The sequence below is a fragment of the Drosophila tropicalis genome, unplaced genomic scaffold (genome assembly GCF_018151085.1).
Source record: "Drosophila tropicalis isolate 14030-0801.00 unplaced genomic scaffold, ASM1815108v1 contig_463, whole genome shotgun sequence".
NCBI lineage: Eukaryota > Metazoa > Arthropoda > Insecta > Diptera > Drosophilidae > Drosophila > Drosophila tropicalis.
The window spans coordinates 1,807,844-1,825,096 of record NW_027172929.1 but is presented as its reverse complement, the minus strand read 5'-3'; the positions used below and the strand labels follow the sequence as shown (position 1 = coordinate 1,825,096).

At 35.3% G+C, this 17,253-nt stretch overlaps 4 protein-coding genes across 5 annotated transcripts; 3 read left to right on the top strand and 1 right to left on the bottom strand.

The window, feature by feature from the left end:
* The first annotated feature begins 1,031 nt into the window (after positions 1-1,031).
* Positions 1,032-5,043, top strand: LOC137574849 (alanine--glyoxylate aminotransferase 2, mitochondrial). Of its 2 annotated transcripts, none has more exons than XM_068287295.1 (4): positions 1,032-1,158; positions 2,214-2,481; positions 2,543-3,626; positions 4,625-5,043. In XM_068287295.1, exons 1-4 carry the CDS (start codon positions 1,137-1,139, stop codon positions 4,754-4,756), a joined length of 1,506 nt encoding a protein of 501 aa, XP_068143396.1. In that variant the 5' UTR covers positions 1,032-1,136; the 3' UTR covers positions 4,757-5,043. The 2 variants fall into 2 exon arrangements, with proteins under 2 accessions (XP_068143396.1, XP_068143397.1); XM_068287296.1 differs by lacking the exon at positions 4,625-5,043 and adding an exon at positions 3,750-4,017.
* LOC137574851 (transmembrane protein 64) lies at positions 4,101-10,835 on the bottom strand. Its single transcript, XM_068287303.1, has 4 exons — positions 9,842-10,835; positions 6,338-6,461; positions 5,336-5,497; positions 4,101-5,275 (listed from the first exon to the last, which is right to left on the bottom strand). The coding sequence occupies exons 1-4, from the start codon at positions 10,567-10,569 to the stop codon at positions 5,153-5,155; spliced, it is 1,137 nt and encodes a 378-aa protein (XP_068143404.1). The 5' UTR covers positions 10,570-10,835; the 3' UTR covers positions 4,101-5,152.
* Positions 10,836-12,532: 1,697 nt separating this feature from the next.
* Positions 12,533-13,985, top strand: LOC137574852 (uncharacterized). The gene is made up of 2 exons (XM_068287304.1): positions 12,533-12,848; positions 12,905-13,985. The coding sequence occupies exons 1-2, from the start codon at positions 12,649-12,651 to the stop codon at positions 13,818-13,820; spliced, it is 1,116 nt and encodes a 371-aa protein (XP_068143405.1). The 5' UTR covers positions 12,533-12,648; the 3' UTR covers positions 13,821-13,985.
* Positions 13,986-16,287: 2,302 nt separating this feature from the next.
* LOC137574863 (uncharacterized) lies at positions 16,288-17,045 on the top strand. Its single transcript, XM_068287317.1, has 2 exons — positions 16,288-16,517; positions 16,599-17,045. The coding sequence occupies exons 1-2, from the start codon at positions 16,439-16,441 to the stop codon at positions 16,916-16,918; spliced, it is 399 nt and encodes a 132-aa protein (XP_068143418.1). The 5' UTR covers positions 16,288-16,438; the 3' UTR covers positions 16,919-17,045.
* Positions 17,046-17,253: the final 208 nt, after the last annotated feature.

Here is a 17,253-nt window from a genome sequence, read left to right as displayed (position 1 = left end):
AAAATTAACTTTGAACTATATTAAGAAGAGTTTCTTGTATATTTAAATATTTAAAAAAAAAAAAAATTAAAAAATTTTATTCTCTTCATTTGTATTCGTGTAGCTTATGATTTTTTTGGGAATGGAATAGATTATTAATTAATTTAATCTAAACATTTTACTTTTATGCGAGTAATGCATAAAAAAATAAGGCTAACTAAAGCTCTGAACACTTTTTAAAATGTTTTTTTTTTTTCAATTTAATTATTAGCTCTGTTTTTAAGGTTTTTTACTCTCTTTTATTTATTATGTATTTGTTTTTAAAATCATTTCAGTCTAATAAACTTTAAAAAAAAATTCCTGTCTCTGTTTCTTTTGCCAACTAATCTTTTCAGGTTTTCAGGAATTATCGGGGAAAAAACGTACAAATGCATTTAAGTGTTATGGGTGCGAGAGAGATAGCCAACTGTTTTTTCAGCAGCTTAGCATGGAGAGAGGAGTTGAATTACCATTGTGTATAACTTCTTGAATAAATATACGAATACCTTTTTTTATGGATCCAGCACTTAATCTAATCATGGAAAACTTATTTTTAGATTTGTTTCTGTTTCTTGCTTTAAATGAGATAACTGCAATAAAATTGTTCTTCCTTATATACATTTTGCTTTTGTCACCAATTAAGAATCTTTTCTCTATTAAAGGGCATACAATGTTCGGTATGCATTTGAATCTCTCCTTTCTGATTTCAAAGTACTGAGGTTTTATTTTTTTTTCTGAAAATTACAACATTTACATACTGATTAAGTATGGCATATAAAGGGAATTAACTTTACAGAAATCCAATTTAATTTACAGCGGAAAGTAAAAGGCTTCTAACCTTGACAAAGTGAAGTGAGCAGTCGGACATAATCTGGGACTCTCTTGGCCACTCTCTGGATAACCACACAACAAGCAGACAAGGTGAAAGTGAGAAGGGGCCAACACCTGGGAGAGGCATTTCACTTCCATTTCCATTTTAATCTTGATTATAATTTTCAGTTCAGTTGCTCCACCGACATCGGGAGGCACAGTTGTGTTTTATTTTTAGTTATTTTTTTGTTCTTTTTCTTGGCTTGCCAGTTGAAATTACCTTTTGAGTTTGGGTGTACATATAGAATATGATGTCAAGAAGATTAACCGGTAAGTTAATTTGTCTTTAATTAAGGGGAATATACTTTGAGTATCTCTCTCTCTCACACACATTTTATTTTGGCCAAATCAATTTCAAGTTATTAAGAAACTTGTTTATCAATTTCTAATAATCGCATCTATGTACATATATAAAATTATATGTATGTATATAGATTTGATTTATAGTAATCTCTTGTTCTCTCGTCTCATCTGGAGCACGTGGCCCCACCTTGATACAAACTAGTCCCCCCCCAAACATACCCCCTCCCCCCACGCTATGCCAGCGATAATTTTAATTTGTTGATAAGTTTGTTGATTATTTTCTGCCTTTCTTCACTATGAACATAATTTGTATGGCAGTACCCTAGGCTTTTCGTGGGGGGTAATCAATTCTTATCAGTTGAAAATAGAAAAAAAAAAAGAAAATGTTTTTGGGACAGGAGGGGAAGCAGATAGCATAGAAATCACCCGATTGCACATCTGTTTTTTGATACCCTCTACTCACAGATGATGATTTATGACAAATCTAAGGAAAATTTGACAAAAAAAAACATTTAAACAAAGTAAAATCTCCTTTCTCATTTAATAAAGGACATTGTGTGTTCCATATTTTTGAAGTTTATTATAATATTTCATATTTTTATAGACTTTAAACCTAAACTGAATTAATGGCAAGAAAAGGGTTTTTTTTTTCATTTCTTTCTAACTTCTAAAATATAAATTTTTTGTTTAAACTTTCTTCTACAAAGTTTCTTAGAATCGAACGGGCTACAAATGTTGGAAAGACATGTAGCCTCTATATCCCGTCTGTTCCATGAGCTTTGAGCCAAAATGTCAAAGAAATTAAGTCTTGACACATTTTTTCTGTTCGCATCTTGTTTATAAGATGATAACTTATTTTGTTTAAGAATCATGATCAATTAATGTCTTTAAGGTAAGACATAATCACAATTGGCTATAAAAGGAGAGACTAAATTAGAAGATTTTAAAGTTAATTAAATGCACTTAAATATTTAAATGCATTGCTTAAACTTTCACCTGTTGTATTTAAAACTGTTTTGCAGCTCAGGCCACACGGCTACTTACCACAAGAACAAATCAGTCAAGTCAATTACCTGAATGTGAGCATCAAGGACCTGAATATGTGGGACCCAGTTACGAACAGATATTGAAGACACGTCAAGCTCATTTGACGCCCAATTTGTTGGCCCACTTTAAGAAGCCATTGGTCATACATGCCGGACACATGCAATGGCTATACGATCATGAGGGTCGTCGGTATTTGGATATGTTTGGCGGCATTGTAACAGTCTCTGTTGGCCATTGTCATCCGTGAGTTGAAATGCTTTGCTCCAATTTCGATTGATTTAACTGACTTCCATATTATTTTTAGGAAAGTGAACAAAGCGTTGAGTGATCAAATTGCTAAACTTTGGCATACAACCAACATTTATATGCATCCCAAGATTCATGAGTATGCTGAGAAATTGGTGGCCAAAATGCCTGGCAATTTGAAGACAGTTTGTTTTGTCAATTCCGGTTCGGAGGCAAATGACTTGGCCATGCTGTTGGCCCGTTTGCACACGGGTAATCAGGATATACTTACCTTTCGCAATGCCTATCATGGCATGTCGCCATACACAATGGGCCTGACGGCTCATTCGTCGTGGCGTTATCCTCTGCCTGGGGTAAACAGTGGCATAGTGCATGTAATGAATCCTGATCCCTATCGTGGGCTATGGGGTGGCTCGGCATGTCGAGATTCACCTATACAGACACACAGAACCTGCAACTGCGCCAGTCCGGCAGATGAATGCCAAGCCGGTCTGGCCTATTATAAGGAATTGGAGGAGGTCTTTAAGTATTCGCTGCCAAGGGGCAAAGTGGCAGCCATGTTTGCCGAATCCATACAGGGTGTGGGTGGCACTGTACAATATCCCCGGGGATATTTGAAACGTGCCGCCGCTCTGGTCCGTGCCAACGGTGGACTCTTTGTGGCCGATGAGGTGCAAACTGGTTTCGGACGGACCGGAGAACATTTCTGGGGCTTTGAGGCGCATGACTATCAACCGGATATCGTCACCATGGCCAAGGGCATTGGCAATGGTTTCCCCTTGGCTGCTGTGGTAACCACACCCGAGATTGCCTCCTGCCTGAACAAAGCCTTGCATTTCAATACCTTTGGTGGCAATCCCATGGCCAGTGCTGTGGGAATGTCTGTACTCGAGGTGATCGAGGAGGAGCAATTGCAATCAAATTGCAGAAATGTGGGCACCTATTTCCTGAAATGCCTGAACGAACTGCAGCAACGTCATGATGTCATTGGCGATGTGCGAGGCAAGGGTCTGATGATTGGTGTCGAATTGGTTGCCGATCGCGAGAAAAAGACGCCACTTCCCATGCCGCATGTCCTTGAGATCTGGGAGAAATGCAAGGATCTGGGCGTACTATTCGGACGCGGCGGTCTCGATGGAAATGTAAGTCTGCTTTCAAATTTGCATCAAGCATGTGATTGTCATCTAACATCATTTGTGGGCTCATCACCTTCTCTCTCTCTCTCTCTTTCTTTTTCATTTTTAACCCCCCACCCCCTTCCCCAGGTCTTCCGCATTAAACCACCAATGTGCATCGATCGCAACGATGTTCAATTTGCCACGGATGTCCTAGATCAAGCCATCAAATTGTCCAAGCCAAGCCACTAAATTGTGCATGATAATATCATAATTAACAAAGGATTTTCCAATCGAAAAATAAGACGAATTTTTAATTTGCAATTTGGCATTAATCACTGGGATACATATACATACATATATAAAAACAAATATCTAAATGCTTAAAAAACGTTAGTAAAACCAAAACAAAACAAAAGTTGTCATCTCTTTTGTCCAAAGGCTGATTCAGTTAGTATACAAAAAATAAACAAAAAAAAAAAAAAACTAACATTTAACAAATTGGTTTATAATAAATATATATATATTGATTTGCTATTTGATTATTATTTTATAATTGGCCGATCTTAGCGGTTGTCATATGTACACGGTATTTGTTTTTGTTGTTTTGTGTTAAAGCTCCAAATATCATCAAGGATCAAAGTTAATTAACAAATTTAACACTCCTGAGACACATTGTGGGCCCAAAAAACATTATACTTAAAATTTATCTCTAATATTTTGATGAAAACATTTCAACTGGTATTTATAGTATTTAAGGTATTATCATTTCTTTTTTAAGGTAATATTAAAAAAAAAGGAAGAAAAAAATAACATTAATTGAAATTATTGTAAAAGTTTGTCAACATACAATATATTAACTATTATCTAGGGCGGGTAATTCTACACCCCCAAAAAGTATGCAATAGACAAATTTCTAACAAATTTAGTGGCTAGTGGTTCATTGCATACTTTAGGGGGCAAAGTTCCCTATGCCTTGTGTACCAACTGATGATTTTGAAATGAATTGAATGCCTTTTTTCTAGGTACTCAATATATATCCACCATTATGCATTAGCTTGGATGATGTAAAGTTCACCACAAATGTACTCGAAAGCATTTTGGATCGATATATAAACAAAAGACAACGCAGTTGGCGTTACATTACAGATAGATAAATCGATTAACATTCTTTCATTCCTTTTTTCCTTCAGTTTCTTTGCTTATAGTTTTTAGTTTTAGTTAAGAGTTTAGTTAAGAGTTTTTGTACTTAGAATTCGGTATTTGTGTTTGTGTGTGTGAGCAATTTGAGGTGATCTTTTTTTTTTATAACTTAATATTTTCAGGCACAGCATATGTATATGTATATATCTATTTGTTTTCTTCTTTTTTGTTGAGAGAGAGCATTTTGTACAAATAATGACAAAAACAAAAAGAAATATATATGTAATTATTTGTGATTTCCCTTCTTATGTGTTTTTTTTTTTGGTATCAATTGCTTAAAATTAAGTAATTTAATTACCATAATTCGATTTAAATATTGCAGTCTTTAATCGTGCAGTAGATTTCTACTGCTAAACTTGTATATCCAGTGGCTTGCCATTAGCATTGGCATAATCGACTGCGAGCAAAGTATCCGCGAGCTCTTTACGCGCTTTCTGTATCACCCAAAACATGAGACAAACACCGCAAATTACCTGGCAAATCAAAAAGAAAATCAATTGCAAATTGTGAGGACACTTCAAAATGCAACTTACCTCGAACACAAAGCTTATGTAACCAGTTAGTTTTGTCTCATTATCATTGAGAACTTCATGCATCGAACGCAAGGTGGATCCCAAATAGACATTTATTGTCTGGGCTGGTAATAGGCCCAATAATGTAGCCACATGATAGTCCGCAGTGTTAATTGAACTGATCTACAAGTACAAACAGAGAGAGAGGAGGAGGAGAGGGGAATGAGAATTTTGTTAAAATTTATTCGATTGCATCATTAACAAACAGAACAATACAAAAAAAAACTGGTTTTACAATCTAATTTCTTATGTGTCACTTGTCTGTGACTAAATATTGACTCAAAAAAAAACATTACTTGGCTATTTTCATGATATGGAATAGAAACTGAAGGGCAACCACTTATAGTAAAACTGTTTACCTTTTATATATATTTTAGTTGTAAGTAACATGTGAAATTATTTTCTATGGCCTTTCTTTACTTCATGATTCATTTCGAAAAGAAGTGAATTTAAAGATTTAATGATTCGATGGACAACTTTGAGTAAAGAGAATTGTTATTTTTGTCTGATTTTTACTTTGATTTAATTTATAGAAATTAATGCTTAAAATACTGTAATTTATATTAATTATTTGCAAGTCAAAAGGAAATATGGACTTCAAGCAAATATTGATATCAAAAAAATTGTAAATAAATAAAGAAAAGCTCACTTTGCCTAACTAATTTTGCTTATGACTGTCTGATATGTCTGACTTGTCTGTTAAAATTATAATATTCTTTGAAATTAAAGTATTGTAGTCAAAATTTAACCATTAAATGCTTTGAAAATTTGTCTGGCCATTAAGGACAGGGAATTTCAAGAGGCAAATATTCATAATTAACATAAAAACAAATCATATACAACTTTTGCAAATGGTTATCTAACTAAAGAAGAGAAGAAAGGCAACAGCTTTTGGAATTTGGAGCTATAAAATTTACTCTCTTACATAACTTAACTCCTTTTCTTTTCTTTTTATCAACTTACACCAAATATCACATTCTGCAGTCCAAAGGGTATCGGAGTGAGACGTGTAAAGAAGACCACTTTAAATGCCTTTGGCCCAGATATAACACGCATTATGGCACGTCCAGTCTCATTTTTGATTAATCTATAGAACAGAAGAGAACAAAAAACCGAAATGATAATTAATAGGCATTTTGGGCCATAATTGGGGAAGGATTGTCAGTGAGGAGAGGTGGTCATTAACAAATTATGACATATTGTTTTCATTTGATTACCAAAACCAACGCCACCGTGTGCCTTTGATTTGGTTCGATAAGTCAATTAGGTTAAATTGCTCTAACAACTACCCTAAATGTAGATTTTTATCACACAGCCGATACATTTATCCATTTTGGGTTGAGGTGGTGTGTGTGTATGTTTTGTTGTAGTTGTTGTTTTGGTTACTGGTTTAATTATATTGAACGATTGAGCAATAAAAAGCACACAAACACAGTGATTTGGCTCTATAAAGAAATCATTTCATGGCTTAGCTTGAACATTAGAGAAAGATGATGAAACTAAACTAATGATGGGGAGTGTAAAACAATTTAATGAAATTTCAGAATGACCTATGAAAGATCTTTCCCGACAGATTGCCAATTCAAATAGTTTAGATTGAACATTAAATAAATTAAGCTAAGCTAAACTAATGACGCGGAGTGTGTATATACAAATATTTTAATGAAACTAATTCAGATTTATGGCAGCTCTTTCACCATGGATACATTTGCGTACACCTTTATCATGAGTTTTCATAGGAATTAAGAGAATTTCTTCTTCTTTATTGCTATGTGTGATATTTCGCAGCTGTGCTAATAAAATGGCAAAAATTCTTGTTATCATAGTTTTGATACGTTACATTTTGTGGGAAGGGGGGATTTATACTATTTAAATGTTTATCAACATTTCGCTAAAAAAAAAAGTTGCCTCGTTTTAGAGGCTTTTCTATTTGGGAGCTCGATCAATCTTAAGTGTGACTAACAAAAATACAACTTTAATGCCAAAAAGAAAAATGGTTGAGTAAATGAATGTATTTGTATGTATTTACGTAAGGTCTATTTGGGGTCTTATCAGTTGGTTGATTGCATTTTTTTTCTTTATTTAATACGCTTGGTCAATTAATAAAGAATATTTTTGCCGGACAAGGTCAGTTAAGCTTCATTACGTTCCAGAACATTTCTTTTGCCATGCAAACCAGTATAACGAAAAGTTTCAACCTCATGACATTGGCTAACACACTCATTGGTCAAAAATTCAACTTTATAGTCATCTTTGATCAGAAGATTGTCACCCAACATGCAAATGACACCACGAAATTCGGGAGAGGCCTGTATACAAGTATCTGGTATGGCTATGGTCATTTGTAGAGTCAAAACATTGCCCGGTCTAAGACAATATTTAAGAAGTTTGGCATTCCCTTCCGCAGGAAGTAGACCAATATGCCTGATCACATTCGGTGTGCAACAAATCTGTTGTTCCGTGTTTTCGTCCCCGCAATCGTTGGACAAAACTCTTAAGTCTTTTAGATGTTTTGCCAATAGCACTGCATAGGCAGCCTGCAGATCTAAAGGACTACGACATGAGCAACGGGCAGAGAATTGCATCTCTTCTATCATATTGCAAATTTCGTTACGCAGCTGAACTAGAATTTCATAGAGCACTTTTTGGGGTGGACTGAACCGTCCATTGATGGGCCAACAACGTGCTATACTGCCCCAATAGTTGGCATATTGACAACTTGCCTCCATTAGCCACAAGCCATTTTTACAATCCACTTTAAGTTGGTCATCAAATCGATGGCCCTCCCGTTGGCGACATTGATAATCGAAAAATGCCTTCAATTTGTGATCATCCCAATTTACGCCATGTTCATCTATCAACTCTTGCATTGACTGGGCGGCTATGGCACTTGCCATCTTTATGCATTCAATTTCATAATCCGTTTTTAAAGATCGACTATAGAGCAAGCCGAAAAGTGGACATTGCACTGCCCATTTCAATTCGTCAGCTACTTCTTGGACCATACGATAACAATATCCACTTTTGTTGCCAAACCATAACTCTGGATAATACTCGCTGACCAAATGACGTAATTTCTCCTTTAGCTTTTCAATTCCGTAGATTTTATCGACATGAAACATGTTTGGATCCACACACCCAGCCGATGGGTCTTTCAATGTCTCAAAGAGATAAGTTTTCAATTGCTTTCTGCGATTGAGTAGAATAATTAAAACTCCACCAGGTTTCGAATAATTACAAAGATATTGAAAATCAGCATTCTGCATAAAAGGATAACCAAGAGCTGCCGGTGGAATCTCTTCTACTCCGCCTATTACCAATACATGGGCAAATAAACCTTGTGAACTGAATTTCGTCTTTTCCATTAAAGACTGTTTGTAGCCATTCAAAGTCCTCATGGTCATTAGACGACGTATACAGAATTCATTCTTCATCAGAGAATCGTAGAATTGATTTTGCTCTCGGGCATAGGTTTGGGCCAATGTTTCGTGATAAAGTCGTTGTCGTAGAGCAGGCAACGCCTGCGGTTCAAGCTCCCTAACCAATCGCGACTCAGGATTGGTGGGTAATGACAGATACACATCACAGACATCATCTGCGACGGCCACCGAAGCTAAATTGCGATAGCCATGGTGTAAGTATTTTAACAAATAATTTAAATTTCGTTTGCACTGCATTGCAAGAGAATAAAACTAATAAATTAAAAATAAATGATGTTGACAAAAAACAATAGAGTTTGAACTTAAGACGTTATGGAAATGGTTTACTATATAAAATTTACATGAAAACTCGAGTTGTCCGGGTGAATTTTGTTTACTCTGAGTATTCGTTAATTTCTACTCATAATCAAATACAAAGATGAGTACCCAATTCAATCAAAGTAACAAAAAATGAATCATTAGTACTCACAGCTCTTCGAATACTCATATACTCGTAAAAAAAAAAAACAAATATGATTCGAAAATTCACTGTGTCCAATACACGAATATGAATATATATGAATAATGTTAAATTAGTATTTGTATTTAGTTTTGAGTCAAATTTATTTGCTTCATAATGGGATTGAATGTGTCTTTTCATTCGAAAACTCAATGTGCTTTGAATACTCAACATATATGTACATATACGAGTATACTCGAAAGGGGTTTCAAGATTTCATCCAGAGTATATTCGCCTGGTCTTTAGTGTGTTTTTGTGGAGACAATAAGCTTTATTTAGACTAGTCAAACGTGTGCACACGCCGAGCAAGGTGTTGACACTTATCCACCACCACTCCCCCTGACACCTGCTGCTGCCTGCCTCCCTCTCCACCCACAATTTACATAACTTTCTCAATATTTATATAACATATACAAAGTAACAATAATTTTAACGCTTTAACAATGCGAAATGGATAGACCATACAAAGGGGTCATTGGAGTTCTTTGTCACAATTTGTATTCATTATTCGTAGATATTGATACTCACTTTTGTAATGGAATCCGATGACGACAGCTGCGAATAAAAGTATGGGCAATGGCAATACCAAGATTTGCACCCAAAATCACAGTCAACCAGCCGCGCCAGCAGCCAAATAGATAGCCAGCCGTTAAGAGTAATACAAAATAGCCCACAATAATGGGGAATGAGACGAGAGTAAACAGAGCCATAAATATGGCAAAGATTATCCATGGATTTTGAGTTTCAATCCAGAAAAGCAATTCCTTTGCATAATCTCTTGTCAGCCAGCCAATGAGTAGAAGAGCACCAAGTAGGGAAGCTGGAACTAGATAGCCTAAATACCAGTTTCGCGTTATAAACCCATATGTACGCATCCAGCAGGAATTGCTGCGAGATTTCCCACGAAAAGATGACGTGGAGGAAGCGGTGTTCATGGTGGTGCTGCTGCTGCTGGTGCTAGTGGTTATGCTATGGGTGGTGTTGGTGGTCATGCTTGTGGAGCGTGGTGTACGGCGATTTCCGTTGCTATTGATAAGGAGGACATCACTCTCCAGTGAATCATCATCGAGATTGGGCGGTAAGGATGATGTATCCATTATATCTGCATTAGAGTCTGATGATTCCAGGTCGATTGATATTAATTGAGCATTGGCAGCGTCAGATGTTGGAACTGTTGTTGTGATGGATGAATTTTTTATGTTATTGTTGCCATATCTGTAGGAAGTGTTGCTGGAGGAGGATTCGCCCGTCGTCATCCTTAAGATTTAAGAGTAATTTCTTTTTGTCATTGAATTGAATCTGCTTTCTCTTTCACTCTCTTCCTCGTTTGCTGTATTCCCCTATATGTATATATTTTCTGCTCAACTTTTGATGAGATGAATTTAGAACGAGGCAAACGTTGTTGTTTTTGTTATTAATTCAATTAAATGATTTACGAATCTTTATTGTTTATATATACGCAACGGCAAAAACAAAAGTAAAAGTGACAGCAGCCGTGCGTCCACAATAAAAAACATTCTGATTGCTACTGACTAGTGCTGGGAAAATGTCGATATAGTATCGATACATCGATATTTTCATGGACATCGAAAATATCGATGTTGCTAACTTCGATACTCGATATATCGCCATCACTAGACCATTATTTTCAAATCACTTGAAATAAAAACGCGGGATAAAGCTGTAAGGTAAATTGCAAATTCATTTTAGCAATATAATTAAAATACTAACGTAATCCACTTTTCCATTCAGGATTTTGGTGTTGGCAGTGATGTGAAAATGGAGAAGTTTTTAAAGGGCAAGGACAATGGCGAAGGTAAATATTATTCTACCGCTTGTGCGACATCGTGGATAACAATAATGGAGAGGATAATATACCACGAAAGAGGACCAAATGTGGTATGTTATGGGGTGTGGGATTATTTTCAGAAGTCTGCGGATGGCAAGTCTGCGAAATGTATAAAATGTGGCCAAATATGCCAAACTAGTGGAAATACCACGAATTTGAAAACTCCAAAAGCATTACCGCCCTTATCTGCTGATGAAATTCTCATTCTGGAAGATCTGGAAAAGGTTTTGTATCCTTTTGAACACGCGACTGTGACCACATCATCAAGCAACTTAGTCACCGTATCGATGGTCCCTCCTGTATGCTGTGGCCTTCTTCATAATCTTGAAAATCTCAAAGGCAAGCTATGTAGCTACAGAGGAGGGTGAGCTTGCTTGTACGACTTTAATAAGCGGAACAAAAGACAGACTCCTTAAGTACGAGTCGCGCTCGAATACGAGAATAGCAACACTCCTGGACCCTCGTTTTAAGAGGGATGGATTTTTATCCCCGTTTAACGTAAGCGAAGCGGAGAAATTTTTAGAAAACGAACTCTCTATGGTCAACGCATTGTCCGAGCCACGTCCAGCATCCTTCAACCTGCCAGCACCAAAACCAACATACCAACACCACCCACTTTTCGACTTTCTTCAAAAGAAAAAGTCTGAAAAAATTCGTAGTAGTCGAGTCGACTCAATACTGGGACTAAAGCAATATTTTAACATGGAAAAAATCGATCAGAATACTTCTCCATTGGATTACTGGAAGGTAAAAAATACATAACATAAGAGTAAAACATTTTTAATTAAAACAATTTCTTCACAGATTTCAACTGATAACGTATTTAAAAGATGCGTGAAGAAGTTCCTATGCGTCCCAGCAACGTCCACAGAGAGTGAACGAATGTTCAGCAAAGCTGGACACATCGTTAACGAGAAAAGAAGTTGTCTTAAATCGCAACAAGTAGACATGCTGCTTTTCATTAATAAGATAATTGGAAAAGAATGATCTCATGAAATAGATTCATCGTTTTGAAGTAGTTTAAGGATATAAAACGTATGTTAACTTATGTTTAAATAAAAAATGTATCTTTTGTTTTTGATACGAACGTTTTTTTTTTTTAAATTTTTGGGAGTTAAAATATTTCGATACGAAAATCTATATATCGATCTGGACCCATACAAAATATCAAAATATCGATATAGGTAAATATCGATACTTTCCCAGCACTACTACTGACTTTTTTTAAATAGAGATGGACAATAAGTCGATAAGCAAATACTGCAGAGTCCGATAACAAATAGTGGGAGTCGTGCGATATGTTATCGATTATTCTTGATTATCGCTTGCATGCGATAGTCGAAATACAGCGTTGCCAGATGACACGAATTGGACACAGCTGATTAAAGTAAATAAATAACTTACGCAGCCGGCGTTTTGTAATGTTGAGGCCCAACAACTGGAATATATAAATTTTAAATTACCGATAATTCCGTAAATTCTAAAAATGTTGACCACAGTTGTAAGCAGAGTTCTGCGAAGGAGTTTGGCTAGCACAACACAACTTGTTTGCCGCAGTAGCAGCAGCTCCACACAAAGCCCGCCCAATGATCTCGACAATGTGGTCCATTTGCCAACTTACACCGAGGACCAACGCCACAGGATACTTCAGATCATCAATGAACGGAGCTTGGATGATCTTTTAAGGTGCAAACTGATAAATGAATTGTAAAATATCTTAATTAACATAAAATCATCTGCAGTTTTGATATAACCAAGACCCGTGCCAAAAAATTGGATAATTGGAAATTAAAAAATGGTCCCCTCAAAGAGTTAAATGACATACTTTATGTCGAAGGATTTGGCCTGAAAGTGGTGCAGAAGTTCTACAAAAGTCTACTCGACACCGATGTAAATACAAACAAACCGCACCTGAAATTGACAAGAGCCCGTTCTGTTCCCTTTTGCACACCCGTCATGGATGAGGATCAACGTAAGCGGATCAAGTCTAGTGTGGCTGTACGCATTGGTGTTACAACTGTCAGTTGGTCCCGCATGGAATTGGATGCCAAGTATCCTGGTCCACAAATAACCCATTGGCAGCATCATGAACTCAATGACAAGAAACTCCATTTGGCCGAATTATCGAGACGCTGTCTTTACGTCATCCATCAGATACCCGAGGCTGATTGCTATATTTTGGAGAATCCTCAAATGGCTCAAATCAATAGTAATCCGGGTTCGATTGACCAGCAAAATGTGAATATACAAAAAGCCCAGATCACATCCATAATAAGCTATGCTCTGATAGCTAGAGCAGATCCCAGCAGTTCAAACAAATCGAAGCATAATGTCTACTTTTTGCGTCGTTTTCTTGCGTCGCGCCTTTTTCATCACTTGGTCGGCACTGAGCGAGTCTCCACCGAAGACACCATGCTGGCCATGATGGATCATCGGCAACGGCCAGATGAAGATTATGTCCACTTCCCATCAGAATTGTGCAGTATGTACCACCAAATGGAACGATATCAGCGGGAACTTCTAGGCCAGTCATTCCTATTGAATTTGGCTTTTGTGCGTTTAGTTTTGCTTCAGGATCCAACAAGTTTAGCCACTGTATCAAGATCAAAAAAGAACCCAACAAATGTAGAGGAATTTCAGGATTCCCAAAATGTGTAATGTAATTGTAATTTATTATTTTTATGCTTTGTTGAATTATTGAAACTAATTAGTTGTTGTTATGGAAACGTATTCCCCTAAGTCGGGGTCCTGTTGCCTGTTTGATGAAATTAATTATGTTTAAACAAATAAAACCATAAATTAATAATAGACACTAACCAAAAACATATTAAAGGCGTTTTTTGTTTTTTTTAAATAACGGAAAATGTTAAAAGTTAACAGAAATTTTAAATTTAACAGTATATTTCAATTTAACGGATAATGATTAATGGAAGTTTAAATTTTAAAATTTTAAATGCTTGATAAATAAAGCATTCACGTTTTAAGAATTATTTTTGTGCTCAAGATCCATTGGCTGCTCTTAATTTATTATAGAATAAAACAATAATTATATCTTTCCAAAATAAACTCTCATAAAATTTGCTTATTGGGCTAACATTTTACCACCTGTCAATTGTAAATGTTTTCTGGGTATTTGCAACAATTTTGCAACACTTAAACCTGTCGCGATCGGTTTTTAAGGATTCGTACGAAATTTATTCGTTATTTCTATTTTTTTTATATGCTGGCTAAAGTTTTGCAAATCTTGTGAAAGTGTAGTGAAATGTGTTTGTACAAAAGATAAATGTAAAAGATTGGTGCGTTTTTTTGTTTTAGTTTTGACAAATTTTAAGTGGCATGAGGACGAACAATTTCCTTGTAGGTAAATACCTTAAACAAATGATTTAATTAGACTTTTGCTTACAACATAAACATATCCAACTACAAATACATTGTTTATGTTATTGTCTATTTTGCAGATCGATGTGGATACATATAAACTTAAATTAAGCCCAAAAAGGAGCCCCGCTTTTTTTCATGTGTTTTTGGCGCGGAGCCTCTTTGAAAGTGATGCCTTCATTAGTGAGAGAGAGGGAGATGCCTAATGTTGGAAGTTATGCCCTTTAACGTGTGTGTAAGAAAGAGAAAAAATATGTTAAAAAATCGTAGTAGTGGAATGGATTTTTTTGGCTTGCCTTTTACAAAAAAGTAATTACACTTGCATGGATCGATTATAATAAAACATATAAATAATTTTGGGTGAGTCACATAAAACAAAATTTACTTTACGTTAAAAGTTGCAAAATATGTATGTATGCAAAAACGCAAATCTTGTTTTACCATGAACTTTTCGAGGCACATTTTACAGTTATATTAGCGCGGTGTCGCCGTATGGATTTCATATTTCTGCCTCAGTTGCGCCATCTACATATTTGTCAGGCAGTTGAATTTAAAAAGCCTGAGTGTAACTCCAATTAGTGCTAAGGTCTGAGTCGGAAGTGCTAAGGCCTGAGCCGGAAGTCCTAGGGTCTCAGTAGAATTTAAAAAGGGGAATTTGAATTTTAGACAAATGTCGATTATGCATTTATTTGCAGATGTATTTACTTGATATTTTATTACGACAAATAATCAGCTACACATTTTGCAGCTCTGAAATTTGAGAAATTATTTCCATGTCTACATATGTACATCTAACATGCTTACATTAAAAAAACAACAAAAATCCATTGAGAGAAATCATTCCCCTTGTAATCGCATTTCTTTGACTTGTGCAATAATCTTTTGGGGTCGGCGAGGGGGTCAATGTATGAACTCAATAAATTATAATCTAATTGAGACATTTCGAACTTTGTAATGCCCTTTAAATGCTTAAAGAGATAACACACTAAAAATGTACCGACCAAATTTACAAATACTTTAGTTTGTTATTGCATCCTAAAATACTACTAACATAAGATGTTAAATGGGATAAAAATAAGATGAATTTGGTTAAAAGTTTCAAACATTTTGTGAACTTTAAATGTTTATCATTTTATGGACTTAAAAATGGAAATTTTTACAAATTATTTTCTGGATTTCCTCGTCTATGATTTGTAATTAGCAGAAAAGAAAATCCCAGTTACATTCCATTAAAATAGTTATTTATGTTTATAAGAGCTTCCTTTGATAGGAACTCCATTCCCTCTAAACCTCTTTAGTTTGAGTACTCTAAATTTGGAATATAATTTCGAACTTTATGTTTTTGTGATTTAATTGAGTTTTGGCAAAGAAAAAAGTCTTTTAAATTAGAGAGTCTCGAACGATTTGTTTAAATATCATTGAGAATATATTAAATATACCCTTATTATTAGGGTGTCTGCAAATCAGAAACGAACAAATATGTATGTATATATAATACTCAAAGCTGCATAGAATTTTCCTTTGTTCTCGATGTTGGGTTTTGTTTTTTATCAGTTCATGCTCTGCTCATTCAGAGACAATCTGTGGTCGAGCTTTGTTTACAATTTGTCAAAAATAATACATTAATAAAATATATGTATGTTTTTTTTTTCAATACGATTTGATTCATTTCTTGAGTGAGTGTGATAAGAACTTTGAATTGAAACCAGGTGATAATGACCACACACATTCAACTAATTCGTTTCAGTTGTCAGTTTGAATTGAGTACTCATCGAGTAAAGACGTTCCCACTGATTCGTTGATCGATAAGCTTAGAACCGAGAGAGATACTTATACTATATACTTAAATATACGCATATACATATGTACATTTAGTGTTTTGTTTATATTTATAAATTATGAAATCACATAAATTGCACAAATTTCAAATGCTGATGATGACAATGATGATTGCCGCCAGCGCGTGGAGTCAGCCATGTAAGAGATTGCATTGATGCATGTTTAAACAAACTAAAAATTTATAAAAGAAAATCATTTTTTTTTTTTCTTAACTAATAGTAGACATAAAGCCGGAAGCATTGCCAACATTATCATCGTCACATCAAGAGCCAGTACAACCAATACATCAACCCTTATTAGTTATACAGAATAATGTCAATAATCCACAAGATTTAAAGGATTATAAAATAATGATACCAAAAGCACCGCAACAAAATGAGCCATGCTTGACGATAACATGGAAAACGAATCCCGATGGCAGTGGACCAGATGATCCAAAGATCTATTATGTTGATGGTTATTTTCGTATAATGCCATCGATTCGAGAACAACAACAACAACAGCCACAACGACAGCCACAGCAAAATCAGGGACAGTAATTGGATCATCCTATAAACATATTTATTTCACGTTTATCGAACCTAAGAAACCATTTTATAGAATTTCGAATCTTTTCTCTGATATGATTCCTTTTAATAATAAGTCGCTTACGACGCCTTCTTGTAATCAATTTTAACTTATTTTAGATTCATAGTTTGCCTCACATTTTGGTATCAATCCATTAATCAGAGTCATTTTCGAATATTCTACTGCAGAGATCAATTGCGATTCCAACAAGAGAGGTTCCTTTAAATTTATCTCAATCTTCTTTTAATATGGTTACATGTGTATATAGCCTAATCCAAAGCTATTAGGAATTGTAGATAGATGAGAA

Coding starts and splice junctions, on each gene's coding strand:
- LOC137574863 (XM_068287317.1), top strand. CDS start 16,439: ATGAAATCACATAAATTGCACAAATTTCAAATGCTGATGATGACAATG. Junction 16,518..16,598: donor CAGCGCGTGGAGTCAGCCAT/GTAAGAGATTGC, acceptor CTTAACTAATAG/TAGACATAAAGCCGGAAGCA.
- LOC137574852 (XM_068287304.1), top strand. CDS start 12,649: ATGTTGACCACAGTTGTAAGCAGAGTTCTGCGAAGGAGTTTGGCTAGC. Junction 12,849..12,904: donor AGCTTGGATGATCTTTTAAG/GTGCAAACTGAT, acceptor AATCATCTGCAG/TTTTGATATAACCAAGACCC.
- LOC137574849 (XM_068287295.1), top strand. CDS start 1,137: ATGATGTCAAGAAGATTAACCG. Junction 1,159..2,213: donor GATGTCAAGAAGATTAACCG/GTAAGTTAATTT, acceptor ACTGTTTTGCAG/CTCAGGCCACACGGCTACTT. Junction 3,627..4,624: donor GCGGCGGTCTCGATGGAAAT/GTAAGTCTGCTT, acceptor CCTTTTTTCTAG/GTACTCAATATATATCCACC.
- LOC137574851 (XM_068287303.1), bottom strand. CDS start 10,569: ATGACGACGGGCGAATCCTCCTCCAGCAACACTTCCTACAGATATGGC. Junction 6,462..9,841: donor CATCGGATTCCATTACAAAA/GTGAGTATCAAT, acceptor TCTGTTCTATAG/ATTAATCAAAAATGAGACTG. Junction 5,498..6,337: donor TGCAGAATGTGATATTTGGT/GTAAGTTGATAA, acceptor TTGTACTTGTAG/ATCAGTTCAATTAACACTGC.